Consider the following 21273-nt stretch of genomic DNA (forward strand, 5'->3'; position numbering starts at 1 on the left):
CTCTTCATATAGGCTACCCAAGATCACTCTTGAATCCATGTATCCTGCTTATACTACGTAGACAAAGTAAGCCCGAGGCAGGTGAGCGTGCAAAATTTTGAGATACGTTTTTTGCTCTATTATGCCAATTTGAAAAAAAGGCGAGATGAAAATGAACCTTCGTTTATTTTTAAGGACATCACAGTATATATACTGTATCCTTGTTATAATAAACCAAGGCAAGCGAACTTCAGAAGTGGAAAAGAAAGGAAACGAAGGACTCGAAATAAGAACCTTTGGATAGGTCAGTTCAAGGAATAACACCTGATGATTTGAAATTTTCGCTAAGCCATTATGTCATATCATATTTTACAGCTTTATTTCGTTTTCTCTGTTGCTAGGGGCACACAATGTTTCGTGGCTTTCAAGGTAAACCTTGTGGATCTCACGACTAAAAATAGTTGAACTAAAAGAAACAAGTCTTCCTTCTACATTTGGCCTTCCTTTAATGCAGTTTACAAATTAATGCTGACGCCCAGTGCTTATAAAATTAAAAGTATACCTGGAAGACGACAACCATGACTATGCACAATTTTGTGCTCTTTTTAGCACATGCAATATTTAAAAAAGTTTACAGTCGCAAACGTCCTTCATCCTTTTTTAAGTGTGTGATGAATACGAATCGAGAAATTTCGCCAGATGGTCAACCGAATCTTTTGAATGGACATCGAACAAAGGGCATTTCAACAAATATATATCACAGCCTGTAGTACAAACATGCCTAACTTACGTATTTATGTATCTAGCCAAATTTCAAAGTATAAGGGTAGTTTAACTTTGAACTTTGGCTTAGCAACTGGATCACCCACGCATGTTATCGGCCTTGCTATATTAAACAGTTGGACACATATTATAATTTATAACATTATTGCCACTTGAACTGTATTGGCGACATACCCATGCGTCAACTGGGCTGATATTCATCAAGGATTCGGTTGTAAATTTAAGACTATTAAAAACTTACTTCAGTTACATGCTGTGGCAGTACGAAATCGTGTCAAAAGTATACATGTTCTGAAAACATTTTCGTTGATAGGCTTGATACCCTACGTGTTATCGAAGGCAATAAAAAACCTGCTCCAGTTACATGTTTTTCTCGCACTGAATGTGAGTTTGGGTTAGCAACTGTCACTAAACTAAGTCAACTAAATGATAGAATTCAAGCCCTGAGTGCTGAGTGTCTTGGTGACACTAATATCGTGTTCATCTAACATCGAAACTGTTGAACGCACATCACGTCGAAATAACAGGGTTTCTGTTTTCGCATTTGCTCACGAGTAGCCGGACTAGATGAGATGCCAAATGCCAAACTGAGAACTTGGGAAGACTCTTTTTTTACCAACAGGACATGCATGCCAAGATGTAAGCTCACATTGATACTAAGTTGTCGGAAAAACTGAAGGTCAGATATGTTAAAAGAAAGAAAAAAAACAGCTGGCCATCAGTCCAGATGGGGCCAGCGCCAGCTTTTCGAAATCAAAGTGTCAAATGACAATCGCTGGAAATCAAACTTGTCGGTTGCTAGTCAGCGGTTGATTTTCACACACGGATAACACTGGCAAATGTTTTGACATGTATGATCATATTAACCGCATGCCGAAAATCATTTTGCCAAATCTCGAAAAAGGATAATCGCATTAAATTTCTGAACTGTGAACAACTTCATGCAAAAGGTACATAACATACTTTTTGAACTTGTTTTGAACAGAACAAATAACGAATCAAATACTGGCCATTATAATATTGCCTTATCTGGTTGCCTACAACTGTTTCTCTTTTGCTTGCGGCTCTAAAATTCTTCTTAAAAGCGTAATTGAAACTTCGTGTAGCAAAAAAAGTTTTGTGTAAAACACGCCACAGTCGCCACAGCTTTTTCTTGGTTATGGGCATTGGGCAAACCGGTTTGGCATGTTTCACACAGAAAATTGCTCTTGATGTCTGATGGCGTCTAGGAAGTACTACAGGCTGATGGAGCGCCATGACTAAGCAACTCTTTGCTTGCGCGAGCGTCTGTGTCTGTGGTTTTTTGTATAATGTTATCTGGAAAATGTTATCATGATCGAATGTTGAAACCTTGAAATGATTAAGAAAAATTTGCATCGGAAATTTCTGATAACTTCAACCTAAATAGCGCTGACTCTCCCTCCGCTCCGATGGCTCTACAAATGAATAATTCAACTATTGCTATTTATAAAATGTCATTCAGTTGGTTGGCACATTCGACAGTTGTCGATCTCATTCTCACATTAGTTTCGTGCATAAATCTGGCTTCTCATTTTGCGAATTTTAGTAGTTGAATCGCACGCGATGTAACGAGACAATTATTTCGTTTTCAAGATACAGCAGCAGGTAGCTGATGCATTCCAGTTATGAAATTGTGATGAGCTACTGATTTAAAAAAAAACAAAAGTCGCATCAAGTATTGACATAGAGAAACGGCAGTCAGAAACTGGCCTGGCAACTGGCGAAGAGGTATATGGTTAATAGAGGTTTTTCTATGACATAATAATCGTGAGCATGCAATACATGTGTTTTGAACAGGTTTCTCTTATTTCTTATGCAATGCTAGTCGTATAGTATAGGCCAAGCCTACTCTCTACCGGCCGTGCTGTTGCTAAGAGAAGTTTTCGTTTTGTATCAGGTCATACAAAAAGACTGAGGCTTAAGAGCTAACCATATATGGACATAGTGCTGAAGGCCAGTTTTCTGATTACCTAACCGGCATACTCGGTTTTTTTATCGTCACAATCTTATACGCATAACTCGGTTCTTTTAGAATAACCTTCCTTTTTTTCGCCTCTATAAAAATTTATCGCACTCGGTGCCGGAGGGTCATGACAGAGCAGAATTTTGCGGTGTTGTTTTTCTATCCTCAGTTTATAAAAAAATCTTGAAAAGAAAAATAGATTGATACAATGGAATGGCAACGACTGCCTTCCAGCTGTTACGAGTATGAGATACGATGAGATAGTTTGCAAAAAAGAGCGAATCGTATATTCCTCTGAGCCTTTATGTTGTAGCTGCTACTGCTAATGATCCGTATTCACGAAAAGATGCTGGTAAAGCTGTTTTTAGCCGTCGTGACGCATAAAATTTTAAAAAGAGATATTGAACCATTATTTTCAAGCATACAAGTGGTCATTTAACGAAGAGCAAAGATTTAACGTTCAGATTTGTTTAGAAAATGATACAGAAAGTTTATGGTGAAAGTTTTGTTATTCGTCTTGCTAAGCGAAAATCTAGCGTAAGAAGATCGATATTCAGGACGAATAGTTCAAAACAAAAACCGATAAACGTAGCCACTATGTTGTATACTACACATTTCATTCGCACTATTCAATTGTTGTTTTCCAATTAAGTAATTGTATAATTAACGTAAGTAATGATCACAATAAATCATAGACGCCTAACAACCATTGTCGGCCGCCCATGCCTTGGAAATGTTTCCTGTAGCCGATGGCTCTTTAAGAGCGAGATAGATACCACCCACCCGAAACTCGTTTTTGATTATGTGAATTGTTTTTTTCCGAAGGAGAAAGTTTTCGTCAAATGATATTCTACGATCGGTAAACGAGTTTCATAACGCTATCTTGCTAAAAGGGGTTGTTGTTTTACATCACGAAGATAAGTAAGGCAGGCGGAACTGCAGGCTGGCCGGAGTGATGTGTTCGTTTTTTCTTACTCTCGTTTAAATTTAAAAATCAGGCTGAAAGAATACAACCGCTCTGTTATAGATACGTCGTAAATTTATACAAATCAAGAATCCGTTTATCAAAAGACTTAAGGAAAGTTTTTCAATACTTCAAACAATGAGTATATCATCTCTAGATTCGGAAATGTATGGAGAAGAAATCAAACACTGACCTTCAATGCATCTGTAAAAATTCACAAGTTTTTTTTTTTTTTTTTTTTGATGTTTGATGGGGCTCCGAGGAGGACATCTGGTGGCCAGATTTGTCTTCGGATGCTGGGCACAGGGTAGCCCTTTAGCCCCCACCTTCTTCTCGGTTCTTTTTTCTTTGTCTTGTGGTTTTTTGGCAAGTTGTCAGGAGGAGACGCCATTAGTTCGCTTGCTTTGCTGGGTTTTCCTAATTTTTTTTTTTTTTTTTTGTGCTTTCTGCGTTGGCGGGTGCCTTCAGGTATGTTATGAAATTATAATTGTTGTGTACTTGTTTGTTTGTGATGATTTGCCTTCTTTAGATTCGGTTTATGAGTCTTGAGTTTTTGATGTATCTGACCAAGTGATGCTGGATCTCGAATTGGGTGCGGTGATCTAGTTCGATGTAAATTCACAAGTTGATTTTCTAGTTGCTACGTCAATAATAGGGGCAGCGTTGCAATGCTCTACTTCGAATCGGTTCTAGTTGAAAACAACTTTCCACCAATCTCTATATAGGGTGTTAATAATCGCAAAAAATTTGAACATGTGAACACCGCGATTGAATCTCTAAACTTCGTTATTAGCTGCTGAAGCTGGATTTCTGTCTGACTCGCCGATTTTTCCCTCTGAACACGATTTTTTTCGTCGTCTGCACCCTGGCCGTTGCCAGATTTTACCCCTCTTTTTTACCTTTGCACATTTGCAAACTTTGCATTGCCGCATCGCGCAACAAATGTCCCAAGTCGAAGTATAGGTAAAGTATAAGGCTATCTATGCTTAACTGAGGATGGAGTATTCGTTTACAGATTTTGTGTGTCCAAAAATTGAAATGAAAAAGAGTGTTAGAAAACTAAACATGGGAGATAACAAATAAATATGAAAAACGAATACCAACAAAGGACTTTTACGACGATCTAAACTCGGAATGTTTCGAGGGAAGTCCTCGAGGGAATTTTTATTAATCTTTTTTTTTTGTTCAAAATATTTGTTAGTGTAGTACTGCTGACATCTAGCTTCTTGCATTTAAATTATATTGACTGTAAATCAGCCGTACAAAATGCGGTTTTGTTTTGTTACGTTTTTATGGTGAGTGAAAAGACTTAATTGCTGCTACGATCTCTACCGAACTTAACTTAGCGAGGAATGGCACCGAAAGAAATCAATGTCTTCCGTAAAAGACAGTAGGCCTAAGTCAATTTACGAAGTTCATCCTATCCGTCCCATTCACTCTGAGGCGGACAACGCCGTCTTTCCGCCCCATCACGAGAAGAGGTGGGACAGATCCGTCTGGGATAGAATCTCTATCGGAAAATTAAATGGAATTGATAGGCGGAAAGAAATTAAAATTTTAAGTCTTTGGTCGTTATCTAAATCTAAATATAAGAATAAAAAATTAAAAAGTGTAGTAACTCATAAATGCTTCATATTACTAATAGCTATATTAAACCAATTGATAACATAAACATATAAAGCAAATCTAGTTTATTGTGTACCCGAAATATCAGTGTTCTCTAATTAAACCAAATTGTCTACTGTGTCTTCTAATAACGAATCGATAAGACAACGCACTTACAATTACTATTATTACAAATGGTAGTAATTTTTGCGTCCAAATTCTTGGTTGTCATAGTCTTCACATTTTCCTTTCATGGAATATCCAGTAGCCTTCAAGTCATAATCAGGAAGATAAGTGTTGAATTGCTGATCAGCAGACAGGCAAGACTTTTTCTCGTAGTTATCTGAGTAGTTATCTCCAGATTTCAGCTATAAACATAACAATAATGAATTGAAAAAATGAAAGAAAAATTAAATCAATTAAAACTCTAAAAGCAATACCTTGAAGCTAGCAGCCATAAGTTCGCCGGAAGTCAAAGCGCAACGATCGGCAGTCTTGAATTCGCCGGTAAGCTCCTGGTTAAAATCACCGCACAAACCACATGCTTTGCCGCGAATGTGAATGGGGGCTGAAAGCTCAACGTAATCTCCCTTGATCTTCATCCAGAATTGGATGCTTCGGATGTCGAAAATCAAACCTCCTTCGGGCATGGGGAAGACAACCATTTTGATGGACTTGGAACCAGGGGTGCGGATCTCGATGAAACTTCCCTTTTCCATTTTAGTGAAATCAGTCTTGGCTCCGTTGACGGAAACGTAAGCGGTGGGATCCATTTCAATGGTATCCTTGCCCAAGTGAACGGTGATGATTTTCTGGCCATAGTTACCCTTACGGGCGAGAATGGCAATCTGCGATCTCCTGCTGCAGTCGGTCAACAGGACGTGGTCATTGCCGTCAACGGCGTACTTGTAAGAAGCGCCATCGAAAGTGTCGACGGAACTGGATCCAACGTAGCACTTGGACTCGGAGACTCCCCCCGAGAACAATTCGAGTGAGTCTTGGATAAAATTGCTTCCGGCATTCAAAGGGTAGTAGACCTGTGCGAAGGCGAAGGTCAACGGAGAAAAACGCTTCCATTCCTTCAAGGCGTCCCAGCGAACATTTTTGGCCACTACCGTTTCATGAGGACGAACCCATGTCATGTCGCTGTCTCCGGTGAGCGGGTCTCGTTTGATGTTCCAGCTGGCCTGTCCGGGAGTATTGGTCTGGGCGTGTTTGTGCTCAACTATGAATGGTTCAAGGAGCGAATTCAAGCCAAACACGAATCCACGAGCCCATTGCAGCCAGGAATCGGACATGTTTTCGGTCGCGGATTTCAATTCGTAGTTGTTGTAAATGTGGTCTAATTTACGAGCTGCGGTGCAAGCGGGACTGCCTTCCAATCCGGAAGCCATATCCTTAAGACATTGTTTTCCGGAAGCGCTGTTGAGAGCGACCTGGGCAGCAGATTCGTCACGGCTGAGTTTGGCTGTGAAACGGACTTTGTGTTCACATTCAGGTCCGAATCCGATGTCGTCCTCTTCGGTCATTTCCAGCATGTCTTTGCTGAATCCATAAATAGGGGGATTATTCCACTTACGGACGGCCTTGTAGCAGATTTTCGAGTTAATTTTCGAGTAACCTTTGGGACTAGTCGTGCTGTGCTCGGTTTGCCATTCGGTGCAATCCTTGGTGTACCGGGTATTCATGGAAATGCCAAATTTAGAGAAGAAATGATCAAGGGTTCCATCTTGATGTTCCGCCGTGACCGTTGCTTCCATTACTCGAGCGTTGCCATTTTCAATGTCTTTGAACAGATTGACGACCATTGGGCGGAAATGATCGCGGATTGGACTGTAAGAAATCACCTCTGGCTCGTTAGGATATCTCGCCTTGCTGGACCCTGTCTCGTAAATCAAATTATTGGTGCTGGATTTGGCCGCATATTGGTAAAACATGGAAGTTGAAATCATTTTAGCCGTGGTGCCGTAGGGATCGTAACGAATCATGTACTTGCGACTATTGAGTTCGTTCGGGACCATGCCAAGGTTGGACCAGCTGTTGATGTCCCACTTGGAGAGCCACTGCTTCCAGGACTCTTTGTCAGAGTTAGCTACCTCGCTTTTCTCATAAAGTTTTACGTTGATGCCCATAAATTGCCCTCCAAGATTGAAATCGCGATTAATTGGCTTATCGGTAACGCTGATGATGTAGAGATCTTGACCTTCGAGGGTTGGTTTGATGAAACTGCGACTTATGGTATAAGGTTTGACGCAGTAATAGAGAAGGTCGGTCACCTTACTAGGGGGGGCAAAATTAATGATCCATTTCTCGGCAGGATAAGCGAAATTCACCCCCCTCGGCATATGGGAATCAATGAGAACGTCGACTCCGGTGGCGATGTAACTACCGCTGAAGGGAATGTCCACGCGGATTTCACCCAATACCTTCCAGGTCCACAAAGAGTTGATGTCAGTATCAATGCCACCCTTTCCGTCACTCTTAATGCTGCCTTGCATGGAAAGGACCGTGGCCAAATTGAACAAGTAGCGCATGGGCAGACCCAGCTCGGTGGCAAAGCGGGCATTGTAATCGCCCAGCAAACGATATTTGGTGACGCTAATTTTGCTTTCTTTTGTTTGATTCATGTTGGCAGCCATGAACTTCGGAATAGACTGTTCCAAATTAGCGAAGTTGATGAAACGGTTAACAGAACCTCCCAATAGGTCGATGTGCAAGAGTCCAGCAGTTTTATCGGCCGGGCGAGCAGTGGCGTACAGAGCATCCCAAATTCCCTTTAATGTGCTTTCTTTCTTATCGCCTAATTTCTCTCCTTGGGCCCACATAACGCCATACTTGGGAGTCACTGCGCCGTAGATTTTGCTCATGACGCTCATCCAAATGTCATGCATGTTGAAGTTCCACAGGGTCACCTATTCAATATGAAATTGATCATTTTGAATTGATTTTGAGTTACGAAGTAGAAATATTTTTGCTATTTACCGTCAGAGGTTCTCTGCTCAACGGACCAAGCTCGTAATAGTACGAGTTTGAAAAGTAGGCGGAAAAAGATTGGTCGGGATCACGGAGACTGACGGTGCGCATCATGACGGTGATACCTTCGTCCAAACGGGATGAGCGAATATCGCCGTAGGAGAACGGCTGTCCAAACGGCACAATCTTGACCAGGGGCCAGGCAACGTTGGCCTTTTTAACACTGCAAAAAAAAACACAAATTGAAAAAGATTTCCAACTTTTTCAAATAAAAATAAGCTTACAGATCCGCTAGCAAGGGGGTAGTAGATGGCGCTTTGCTGAGAGAATGAATCAGAGTGTGGATGAATGATCCAACTTGGCGGCTAGGCTCAAACCAAGAACTGGCGGCGAATTTCTGCCACACAGACTGAGGAGCGTTTGACATCAATAGCAGACCCAGTGAAGTCATGCGGACTTCAGGGCGCTCACCGACATTACCAGCCAAACTGGTCAAAATCGGGTGAATCTGTTGAGATAAAATCATAAGATTTTTTTTTTTTTTTGTTTTTTTACTGTGCCTTTGGTGGTAATACCTTTTCCGGGGCAGTGAAGACGACACGTTGGAGCGAAAGGATGGCGCGGATACGTTCGGCAGTGTCATCGTATTTTCCGTTACCGCGGATGACGGGCAAAAGAACGGGAACAATTTCCTCGACGCCGAGGGATCCCATTGCGGTCAGAACGACAATGCGATCAAAGACTTCCGTGCTAGACTCCAGTGCCTTGGCGAGGAAAGGTACAAATTCATTGGTAATGATTTTGCTCTTGCTGTCGCAGAAATCTCCCATGACAGAAACGGGATATTTCTTGGCGGCAGAGAAACGAGAGCTGCAAGCGGAATTCAACAGATCGGCCACCGTCATCAGGGCAGTTTGCAGCAATGTCTTGGACGATTGCACTGGACCAGACTTCAACAGACTCTTAAATTTAAAAAGAAAATTTTAATGAGCGTATTTTGCGATGGAATAAAAAATCAGGAATGGAATAAAAATAAAACTTACAACAAGCTCTTTGAGGAGCTCCTGAGTTGGTGTTTTGACGTGATAGCCGAGAGCAGCCACAGCCCATGATGCCTGTTCTCCAGTGATCTGTTCGGTCTCAATTAACTCCTTAATCAACATGACAGTCGGGTTACTTCCGGCTTGAACAGCGCAATCAATAAACAAATTCCTGCCAAAATCGGTGTTGTCAAACCTCAACATTTAAAACACATTTTGAAAGGATAATGGTTTTTGTTTCTGTAACTTACACAATAACAGCATCTTGATTCTTAACATCTTCCCACAAATATCTCAACTCATCCAGAGAGAACATGGGCAAAACACGACCAATGACAGCCAGACGATCGAGATTGTCCTGGTCGGAATCGGAGTTCTCCTTCAAATCGCTAGCAACAACCTGGAGGCTGTCCAAGACGCTGCCATGCAGAGCCTCAATGGGTGCTGGGCTCTTGGCGTAAGCACTATGCAAATTAGGCTGAACAGCACTGTAGGGAACATAGAAAATTAGGGTCGTAAAACTTTTTTGGTAAGGTTAATGCGAATTAGAGACTCACACTCCATCCTGGCTCAGTTGGTTGAAATCACCAAAGACGTAGTTCAGGCTCTTGTGCTCTTTGGGATAAGCTGGAGCGGCCAAGTGTGAGCCGATGCTTTCTTTTTTCTCCAATGTCCATTTTGTGATAACGGCGTTGACCAACTCGTCGGTTTTAGTGGCGAATGGTTGAGCCATCAGGTCACTGTAACCACCGGCATAAACGATAGTGAGCTTCGACAAAGATTCTCCGCAAGCCACATATTTAGTCACTGATGTACGCTGTTGACAAAAATGGAAACCTTTATTAGCAAAAAAAAAATGTGCGATTGAATTTGTTTTCCTTACCTTCAAGAAATCGCCGCAGTTTGCCTTGTCCAAGTCACAATTGTAGACATTTGAGGTAGTCGTGTGCCAAGCTGGGTTAGTCTTGCAGTTGTTAAAGTCTTTGGTTTTAAGGATTTGATAAACAGGTTTGCTTCCGCAAACATCATCGAAGGATTCAAGTTTGAATCCAGCGGAAGCAAAGACCTGAGCGTAGGGCAAGCGGCTAATTTCAATGGAAGTACTGCAATCTCCAGTCAAAGAATCCTGTGAATGAAATTCAAAGTTAGTCGCAATTCAATAATTGTCAACGAGTACGTTTAGAAAATACCTCCAAAACGGTCAGCGCGGCTTTCTCGCCATCCTTAGTGGCCGCTTTGTAGTTGAAAGCAGCGCCTTCATTACGGACACCCGTAACGTCCAGTTGCAACTGGCTGGCGATGCTTTTCTTGATGTTGACGATCCACAAAGGCTCACCAGCTCCCGTTTTAATTCCGGAAATCTACGCATGAATAAAATATTGGTTACAACATTAAGAATTAGATGATGATGTATTTTGTTTCACCCTTAAGTGGAAAAAAAGAATGAAATACAAGAAATGTTCTTACCGAGCCCTGTTTGTGGTAAATGGTGAACGGAGCGTAGAGAATATCCAAGTCGGGGATTTCGTCCTCTTCCCCTTGAATGTCTTGCGTTCTGTCCAATGGGTTACCCAAGAAATAGCCGTTGCGGCTAACGCTACTGTAAGTCAGCTGGAACGAACAGAAACAAAGTTGTCATCTAAAAACTTTTTCTAAAGCAACCGATAGGCGCGGTAAATATTACCTGGACGGCGAGGGTATATTCATCGACGCTTTGAACGGTGACAATGCTTTTCAATTCAACTACGGCATTTTGTTGTTTCAGTTTGTGAATACCGGCCATCGAGCGACCGACGTAGTTGTACACGTACTGCGTACCCGGTTCCCATCCTATTCAAAATCATTTTATACAAATAAAACTTTTAGACTATTCACTCGCATTAATGTCACAGTGTGAATACGAATGTAAGCTATTGAATTTTACTAAAGAATTTAGAGATTCTATGTCTCATTTCCATTAGAGAAAAGAAATCGGGAACATTAGTCGAACATTTTCATTCTTAACCTATAGTTCCTACCGGTACTAAGTTAAATCTTTTGAAACAAAGAACACAATCAACACAAGTTTAATGGTAAACTTGCATTTAAATTTGTTTAGTTTGGCGCTCGATCAAAGTTTTTTCTCAACCGACCACAAATGATTCAGAATTTATGTTGACTACTTTTTTACTTAAAATGTAAAGGACAGAAAATTTGGTTTGACTTACCCCATGTCAGACACACAAGGCCCACTAGAAAAATGAACAAATAAATTATAATGGTTATACGATAGTTACAACTAAGTTTTCTTACAACGAAGAAAATATATGATTTAACTTACACAAAACAAAAAGAGACGAACAAATTTTGACCATCTTAACGTTTTTGCTCAAGCTGCTTCAGCAAGCTTATGCGTAAAAATATAACAGCTCCGACACTTCTTATATAGTCTACCAGTCTACCTAGCCAGCTTTGCATGAGGGTGATAGCACATCAACAACTGGGCTCCTCCTCTTTCATTTCAAATGAATAACACAAATTCCTGTTTCTATTATTTATGGCATTCAATGTTGCTTTTGTTATCAACAAACACACATCTACTTTCTTGCCATTGGTAGTGATCCAAGGGACAACTGTGATTGGTTCGAAAAGAAAACTGTGAAGTCGAAAAGATTTTCGGAATAGCGATTTTTGATGAAACGCATTTTTCTATTTAAAGAATGTATCCTAAAAATTTTAATTTCCATATTTTAATAGTAATAGCGTTTCTTTGTAGATTTTTTTATTCTTTAGCAATCTGTACCATTCCTATATAACACTAACCTGAAATGCACACCCTTGTGTTATAATTAAATGAATCTCGAAAGGACAATAATTTTTAGCCTGAATAAATCATGATAGTCTCGTCATGATAGTCCATGCGACGCAGAAAGAAAAACGAAAATTTCATTAAAAAATCGTCAAAAATGAACATATTATTCAACAAATTAAAAACTTTGCCCAGTGGTAGACGATCATGTCATCTACCGTTGGTATACAATTTTCCTATGAATCTGAATTATTATAAATTAGACAGAAATTAGGAAAACCCAGAAAATTAATGTTTGAAATCCTTACACAAGGCATATTTTTAAAAATTCGAATTAATGTTTTTTTTTATTGTCTGTTTTATAGTTTTTTTTTATATATACTGATTATTTCGTGGATTACACAAAATTCCAATGAAAACATAAGCAATCATTGTCCTTTTGTCTCTGCTGTGTTTAATCTGCACACAGTTGCTCGGTTCACGCCGCTCATTCGCGAGTTCCTTCCTCAGCAAGATCGCGACATGGAATGGCTTTGAAATACTTTGTCTTCGCTTGTTTTATTCCTGGCGGTTAACGACTGAACCGGAGCAAGTTCTTAAAGGCATTTCCCTCCTCACATAGAAACCCTTACCTTCTATGTCCCAAGACGAGTCTCAATTGTGTCCATGTTTCCCACTAATTAGTCAAAAATAGGCATGAGGCACGAATATGCATAATGAATATTCAAGATTTTGCATAAATAAAAAAATGAGCACAATAGAGCAAAAAAAAGCGAGATGGAAAAGTAACTTCTATTATTTTTTAAATACATTGCAGTATCCTTGCTCGAAACAAATGAAAGCAAAAGAACTTCAGAGGAAGAGGAAAAGAAAGGAAACGAAGGACTTGGATGGATGGATCATTTTTGAACTTTTAACAAACGCAATTTAAAAAAATTAAACGTCGGAAACGTCCTTCATTCTCTTGTTATGTACATTTTTAGCCAGATTTGGCCAGACGGCCAACGTCATCTTTCATAGGAACATCGGATATCGGGCATAATCAATATAATTATTTCATTGCCTGACTGACTATAACATGACGAATTTATTATTTTACTAGCTATAGTACAGTATGTAAAAGGAAAGTTTAACGCGGTTTAACGTTGAACTTTGGCTTGGCAACTAGAACAGCTAACCAACTAATTTAACCACCATATATGTTATTGGCCACTTGAGCTGTATTGGCGACATCCATGTGCTGTTATTCATCAAGGATTGTGATGTAAATCTAAGACTATTAAAAGCTTACTTCAGTTACATGTCATGGCAATACGCAATGGTGTCAAAAGTACATGCTCTGAAAACATTTTCATTGATAGCCTACTTGCTATCGACGCCAATAAAAACCTGCTTCAGTTACATGTTTTCCTCACTGAATGAGTTTTGCCGGGTTAGCAACTGTCAGTAAACTGTGTCAACTAAATGTTAGAATTCAACCCATGAGTATCTCGGTGACACTAATATATCGCGTTCGAAATGGAAATCTAAAATTCTAAATAACATTGAAACTGCCACACACGTCGAAATAACCGTACCGTTTGTTTTGCTTGTTCATAATTTGTGCAATGTTAAAAAAAAAAAAAAAAGTCGACCACTCCAGATTGGGCCAGCATTTCGAAAGCCAAGTATCAAATGAAAAGGATCGCAGGAAATCAAACCTGCCGGTTGCTAGTCAGCGGTTGAATTTCACATACAGGTAAAATTGAATGTTTTGACATGAGAAATTGGTACCGGTACTGAACTTCAACACAAATTTAAACTCCAGATCTTGCGCGAGATCTTGACTAGTCTCTCAAATTTCGATAACGGGACAAAAATTTCTGAACAGCTAGCACATTCACAAGCTGTAGTTATGGCATACCTTTTCAATAGTAAACTGGTCATAATAATATTGCCTTAATTGGTCTACAACTGTTTCTCTTTTGCTTGCAGCTCTAAAATTTGTCTTCGTGTAACAAGAAAAGTTTTGTGCGAAACACGCCACAGCTTTCCTCGGTCATGGAAATTGGGTAGACCGGTTTGTACACAAACAAATTGCCCTGGTCATATTGTCAAGGAAGTAAAAGCTGATAAAGAGCCATCAGAACTTATAAGGAACAGCAACACTTAGTATGTGCGAATGTGTCCGCTGCTCTATTTTAAAATTTTATCTAGAAAAACGTTATCGTAATAGAAAGTTCAAATCTTGAAGTAAGTGAGAAATTATTTTCATCGGCAATTACTGATAGCTTCGAACTAAATATCGCTATAGTTCTCCCAATTTCCTTCCCCTTCGATGACTAAAAAATAAATAATTCAACTTTGCTATTAGTTACAAAAAAGTCTAAACCTTCTCCCCTCTATTCCTCATCACTTTTAACGAATTGGGCATTCGATATTTTAAAAAAAAAGTCAAAGCAACGATCTAAACTCACAACAAAACAAATTACGCATCAAACTTCGAAAAGACAGAACCGACAGAACAAAGAAGTTATGCTTTAACTTCTTGCTAAATGTTATTCTTGTCGATTTTACTAGGATTGCTAATGTTCCCTCCCTGCCCAGCTACTATACGAATAATTCTTCGTATTATTACAGTCGTTGTATTCTTCGTTTTCCCCTCCTCTCCTCTTTCTTTGGTCAGAGTTTCTTGGGAGGAAAAAAGTCAGTCGGAACAGTATACACACTCTCTCGAGACTACGTTCACGTTCAGTCGTCCACACTCACTGTTGCTTAAAACAAACTAATTCCCTTCTATTGTCACCAATAAAAACTGTCCAATGTAACACTGAGTGTGTCCAATTCGTTTGTGTGACTGTGAGATTATACTATTTGAACGTGTTAAAAACTAACTGGAGAAGTGTCTTTGCAAATGTCCCAAGAGGGAACAGCTAATATGCCCACATATTCATATATATGCGTACATATTGTATTCGTGTGCCCGTGTAAGGATTCTGAGATGCGCCTTTCTATTTTTGATCTGGGTCAAAGTTGATCCAAGTGCCTTTCTCTTTTGTGACCTGTTGTGACCTATCCATTTCCCTTTCTCTTGACCTATTATTTCTCACTTTCCCTTTACTTGTTTTTGGTATAAAACCCAACGCAGAGTCTCATTCTTTAGCTCAGTCTTTCTGGCTCATTCTGTAGTTCAAGTTGACTCTGGTTATGTAGACGAGATGAGGCCCCAGTCAGTATACTCTGGGATGCTATTCCTAGTCTATGTAGTTATTGGAAACTTACTATGTTCTATACCTTTTTCTTCATTAAATGTATTGATTATTATTTGTATGTCCGCTTGAAGAGCCTGAGTACCATGTTGCCTGATCAACTTTCATGTAAGAACAATACAAACTAATTACTTTCAACAAAGGATCTTTTAGTTGACGATTGAGTGGAAAAAGCCACACGGCCTATCCGCTTGATTCGTTACACCCGTAAGAATTATTGCAACAGATAACACATGATTCTCACACTAGTCTCATGCATAAATCTGCCTTGTCATCTTGTCATTTTACGAATTTTAATAGTTAAATCATACGTGATCCTGATCCCACTGTACTGTAACAAGAGACAATTATTTCGATTTAAAGGTACAGCAGCAGGTAGCTGATGCATTCCAGTCATGAAATTGTGATGAGCTACTGAGTACTGATTAACAAACAAAAGTCGCATCAAGTACTGACATAGAGAAACGGCGGTCAGAAACTGGCCTGGCAACTGGCAAACAGGTACGGTTGATAGAGGTTTTTCTATGACATAAGAATTGTGAGTATGCAATAAATGTGTTTTGAAAAGGTTTCCGCGCAGGTTTCTCTTATTTCGGGCCCCTTACTTCTTATGCAATGCTATAGTCGTATAGGACACGGAAATCTACTTAATATCCATAGTAACTGTACGAATAAGTGCGTCCTAGGAAAGATTCTCTCATAAGGAGATCCTAGGAAGATCTTTTCAAGTTTTCATAAATAAAAACTCCCTTTAAAAAAAAAGAAATTTGGATGAAAGTTCACCGGAATGGCGCCAAATCTTCAGTGCTGTCCACACCTGTAGACTTCCCGCCAAATTCCATTAAAAGACGTTTTTTTCAAAATAAAATGTTCCTATAAGATAGGACGCACTGGCACGGATACAGGACTATACATGTTTTCTCAATGAATAGACCGGAGAGCGCATATTTAACCGCAGGTCATTTTACTAGTAAATATACCTTTGGATTCTTAAAGTTTCGGATTTTATATAGACTTGCGTTTAGATCTAATCAGGTAGTAAAAAAAAATGTGGCAAAATTATATTGCTGCGCAGGAAAATAATTTAATATAAGCGGAAAGCAGAGAGCAACTGATAGAATTATGCTAATGTGAGTCGCTTACAGCTTGTTCTACGTGCGCCGCTCGTCTACAGAGCTTCCACATAGCAACAGGTTATCCAAAGCGCAAATCCTGTTTTCTCCTCCGCATTCCACATTTTCAAAAGATTGAAAACATAAGTCTAACGATGAAGTCATAAATAATACGCTAGCGACAAGTTTTTGTGCTGTTACTAAGACAAGTTTTCGTTCAGGTTGAGAATTAGATATCCATATTTGGATGATGCGAACGTAAATTATTTGATTGTCTAACCGACCGGTGTAATCTTGTTTTGATCGTCTATCTAATAGCATTCTTTTAGGGCGACCTTCCATTTTTCTCTTCTACAATATTTAGCTATCATCGGTGCTGAAAGCGAGAATCATGTCAGAGCAGAATTTTGCAGTGTTGTTTTTCTATCTTCAGCTTTAAAAAGTCTTGAAAAAAAGGTAGATACAAAGGAATGGCCTAGTGTTTCACTCGTTTAAATAACGACAACGAAAATAACGTATTAACGAGCCTCGTTATCGACTTTTTTGGAAAATGCTCGTTTTTTTCGTTAACGATAACGAAATGGCTGTTTTTTTCGTTGTTTTCGTTAATGTCTTGCTAAATTTTTCGTATCAAAACCGTAGAGATTTCAAATCTTTTGAACTTTTTTTCCCCTCAAAATTTGGAATTTTCAATTTTGGGATGACCACCTACTAGCGACTTAGCGATCCCCTAGCGAGGAATTAGGTCATTATTTTCGCTACATCATTTAACCTAACAGGCCTTAGAAAACTAGGTTCTAAAAAAAAATTGTAAGGTAAACGATAACGGTCGCAAAAACAGAAAAATGCGACACGTTTAAATTAACGAAACGAAGAACGAAACGAATGAAAAATTGAAAAAATAACGATAACGATAACGAATCCAAAAAAGCACAACGGTGAAACACTAGAATGGCCACTGCCAACATGTTGTGCCGTAAAGCAGCGTTTAACATAAGAAGAAATTCGAAAAAGAATGATTCAAATAAAAAAAAGTAAATTTTGTTCGCACTATTAAATTTTCGATATCAAATTAGGCCACTTATGTAGATAATGAGCAAAATAAATTACACATGGACATGGCCGGCAATCCATGCCTTGGAAATGTTTTCTGTCGCCGATGTCTTTTTAAGAGAAGATAGATAGACAAGTAAGACCACCCACCCTAAACTCGTTTTTGAATATTTGATTTTTTTGTTTCGGGGGAGAAAGTTTTCGTCAAATGAGATTCTCCAATCGGTAAACCAGTTTCTTTCAAAACTGTCAACAAACTTGCCAAACATGTTGTTAACATGTCGATTTAATGTTCGAATTTTAAGTAAGACAGGCGGAGGGTTTTACTCCCGATAAAACAAAAATCAAGCTGAATGGGTTACGACCGCTCTGTTTCAGATTCGTCGTTAATTTATACCAATCAAGAATCCGTTTATCAGAAGAAATTAGAATGGTTTTTAAAAAACTTCAAACTACGAGTATCATCTCTAGATTCAGAAATTTACGGACTAGAAATCAAAACGCTGACATTCATTTTATATCTGTATAAAATTCACACGTATGTCATGATTTTCTAGTTGCTACGTCAATTGTATAGAGGCAGCGTTGCAATGCTCTACTTCAAATCGGTTGGATGAACACAACTTTCCACCAATCTCTATAAAGCGTGTTAATAATCGGACGTAATCGGAATAATCGTCAATAATTTGAAACTGAAACGCGCAAATGCCGGTCGTTAGTCGATGTAAAAGTAAAGTGAAGGCTATATTATGCTTAACGAATTCGTTTACAGATTTTGTGTCTCCAAAAATTGAAATGAAAAAGAGTGTTAGAACTAAACGTGGGGGATAACAAATAACTACGAAAAAATGATAGCAACAGAAGACTTTATTTAAAGACAATCTGGTCGATCTCAACTCGAAATGTTCCTCAAGTCCTGGGGGTTTTTTTTTGTGTTTTTTTTCTTTTTTCTTTAGGCTGGCGAAATTTGTACTGCCTGACATCTAGCAACATCTTGCTTTTAAATTATATTGACTAATCAGCCGCACAAATGCGGCTTAGATTTTTTCCGTCTTTTTGGTGAGTGAAACGACTTGTTGTAGGCCACGATCTCTACCGAACTTCAACAGCAATTAATGCACAAAAATGCATGAAAAACGAACTAGTCGACTAGCCGCACGACTTTTGGCTCTGCGGATACGAAGAAATTGGAAACAGGTCTATAAAAATGAATCGTGAGTGTACTCTCCACTCATTGAAACACGCAAGTCTAAGAAAGGGGTCGACAATATTAACAAATTTTGTCAAGCACTATAGAATGGTTAATGAGCTACTGATTTAAAAAAACAAAAGTCGCATCAAGTATTGACATAGAGAAACGGCAGTCAGAAACTGGCCTGGCAACTGGCGAAGAGGTACGGTTAACAGAGGTTTTTCTATGACATAATAATTGTGAGCATGCAATAAATGTGTTTTGAACAGGTTTCTCTTATTTGGGGCCCCTTACTTCTTATGCAATGCTATAGTCGTATAGGACACGGAAATCTACTTAATATCCATAGTAACTGTACGAATAAGTGCGTCCTAGGAAAGATTCTCTCATAAGGAGATCCTAGGAAGATCTTTTCATAAATAAAACCTCCTTTTTAAAAAAAGAAATTTGGAGGAAAGTTCACCGGAATGACGCCAAATCTTCAGTGTCCACACCTGTAGACTTCCCGCCAAATTCCATTAAAAGACGTTATTTTCAAAATAAAATGTTCCTATAAGATAGGACGCACTGGCACGAATGCAGGACTATACATGTTTTCTCAATGACTAGACCGGAGAGCGCATATTTAACCGCAGGTCATTTTACTAGTAAATATACCTTTGGATTCTTATTGTTTCGGATTTTATATCAACTTGCGTTTAGGTCTAATCAGGTAGTAAAAAAAATGTGGCAAAATTATATTGCTCCGCATGAATATTATATAATTTAAGCGCACAGTGGCGGTATCCTACTTTCATGTAACTGCTACTCGGTGACAGCCTACTAACCAATTGATTGAAACTACTTCTCAATTCTTCTACCTTTTCTTTCTCGCCTTACTAATTATAAACTAAACCACTTTAAATTCTATCCTGCTTTTACTACCCACCCCTTACTTAAAAAGTTTTGACCACTTCATTTACGGCATTGGTTTTGGCATTCCTACTGATATTATTCGGCACCACTAACCGACCATTTCGATTTTATTTAACTTGGAAAGAAGACTTGATTTATTCGGGAATTGAACCCGGACCTTTGGCGTGGCAGGCTAGTGCCTTACAGGCACGCCAAATTGATATATACAAAAGCTACTATCCTAACGAATACTACTTATTCCTTGTAAGTTATAACCTACTAGTCTAAGGTACTGAATTGTTCACACTACTTATAACAAAAGTACTAAATTTTTGTAAACTACTAGCTATAACCTACATTGCTTTTATTATTGATTACTTTTTAAAATCAAACTACTAACCCTACCTGAACATACTGAATTTTTCAGACTACTAACTAAATCTTTATAAACTGCTTGACCAACCTACTGAACAGAACTATGCCTACTAACAGTTTCACTAGGAATAACGTAAAAAGTAGGCAAATGAATGGTTAGTAGAGAATTTGTACTTAAGCAAGTACAGTAAAATACTGAATTGCGTTTCAGTAGCATATTCGACCCTTTTGAAGGGTACTGAAACTGTTAGGGGTGTGTAGGTACTGGAAATCGTTAAAATAAGCAGTTTAACGCGGCTGTGCGGAGAGCACGCTCTCCGCTCTCAGCAGAGAGTAGCTGTTAAGAGTTATGCTAATGTAAGTCGCTTACAGCTTTTGTTCTACGTGCGCCGCTCGTCCACAGGCCTTAGCTTCCACATAGCAACAGGCCATCTAAAGCACAAATCCTGTTTTCTCCTCCGCATTCAACATTTTCAGAAAAATTGAAAAGAAATCTAACGAAGAAATCATACTCTAGCGGCAAGTTTTTGTGCTGTTACTAAGAGAAGTTTTCGTTCAGGTAGAGACTTAGATATCCATGTATGGACGATGCGAATGTAAATTATTTGATTATTAAGTACATACACAAGCTGATGGAGCGCCATAACCAAGCTACTTTTTTCATGCGCGAGCGTGTGTGATTTCTGTGGTTGTTTTTAAAAATAATGTTATCTGAAAAAATGTCATCATGGTCGAATGTTCAAACCTTGAAATGATTAAGAAAAATTTGGCAAAAATCGGCAATTGCTGATAACTTCAACCTGAATGGCACTACTGATTATTTGATTATTGATAATTGATTAGATGAGCTACTGATTAACAAACAAAAGTCGCATCAAGTATTGACATTAGAGAAACGGCAGTCAGAAACTGGCCTGGCAACTGGCGAAGAAGTAAGAGGTTTTTCTATGACATAATAATTCTGAGCATGCAATAAATTTGTTTCGAACAGGTTTTTCTTTTTTATTATGCAATGCTAGTCGTAGGCCTATAGCATAGGCCAAGCCCGACTGCCGACCACTCCTTATCAGAGCAAAGCATGCAAGCAAGCAAAAATAGGAAAGTTACGATAGTTTAGGTCAAAGTTTACGTACACATACACAAAAATCCACTTGATATCCATAGAATAACTACACGAATGCAGGGCTACATGGTTTCTCAGTGACAAGTCCGGAGAAAGCATATTCAGCCGCAGGGCATTTTACTATTCCTATGGCAGTCCTATGGACTCTTTTTTATCAGGA

General features: G+C 39.0%; 2 protein-coding genes across 2 annotated transcripts in view; one reads left to right on the forward strand and one right to left on the reverse strand.

Moving 5' to 3' along the window:
* Positions 1-21273, forward strand: part of LOC124320327 (cytochrome P450 2J2-like) — a 115783-nt gene that overhangs the window by 63391 nt on the left and 31119 nt on the right. The window lies entirely within an intron of this gene.
* Positions 5387-11697, reverse strand: LOC124320218 (vitellogenin-like). The gene is made up of 14 exons (XM_046782968.1): positions 11649-11697; positions 11536-11559; positions 11013-11158; positions 10796-10939; positions 10519-10689; positions 10212-10454; positions 9886-10145; positions 9580-9816; positions 9332-9500; positions 8864-9250; positions 8573-8796; positions 8298-8511; positions 5756-8227; positions 5387-5683 (listed from the first exon to the last, which is right to left on the reverse strand). Exons 1-14 carry the CDS (start codon positions 11680-11682, stop codon positions 5504-5506), a joined length of 4905 nt encoding a protein of 1634 aa, XP_046638924.1. The 5' UTR covers positions 11683-11697; the 3' UTR covers positions 5387-5503.

The sequence above is a fragment of the Daphnia pulicaria genome, chromosome 1 (assembly GCF_021234035.1).
Source record: "Daphnia pulicaria isolate SC F1-1A chromosome 1, SC_F0-13Bv2, whole genome shotgun sequence".
NCBI classification, from domain to species: Eukaryota; Metazoa; Arthropoda; class Branchiopoda; order Diplostraca; family Daphniidae; genus Daphnia; species Daphnia pulicaria.

Coding starts and splice junctions, on each gene's coding strand:
- LOC124320218 (XM_046782968.1), bottom strand. CDS start 11,682: ATGGTCAAAATTTGTTCGTCTCTTTTTGTTTTGT. Junction 8,512..8,572: donor ACCCCCTTGCTAGCGGATCT/GTAAGCTTATTT, acceptor TTTTTTTTGCAG/TGTTAAAAAGGCCAACGTTG. Junction 5,684..5,755: donor TTATGGCTGCTAGCTTCAAG/GTATTGCTTTTA, acceptor TTATGTTTATAG/CTGAAATCTGGAGATAACTA.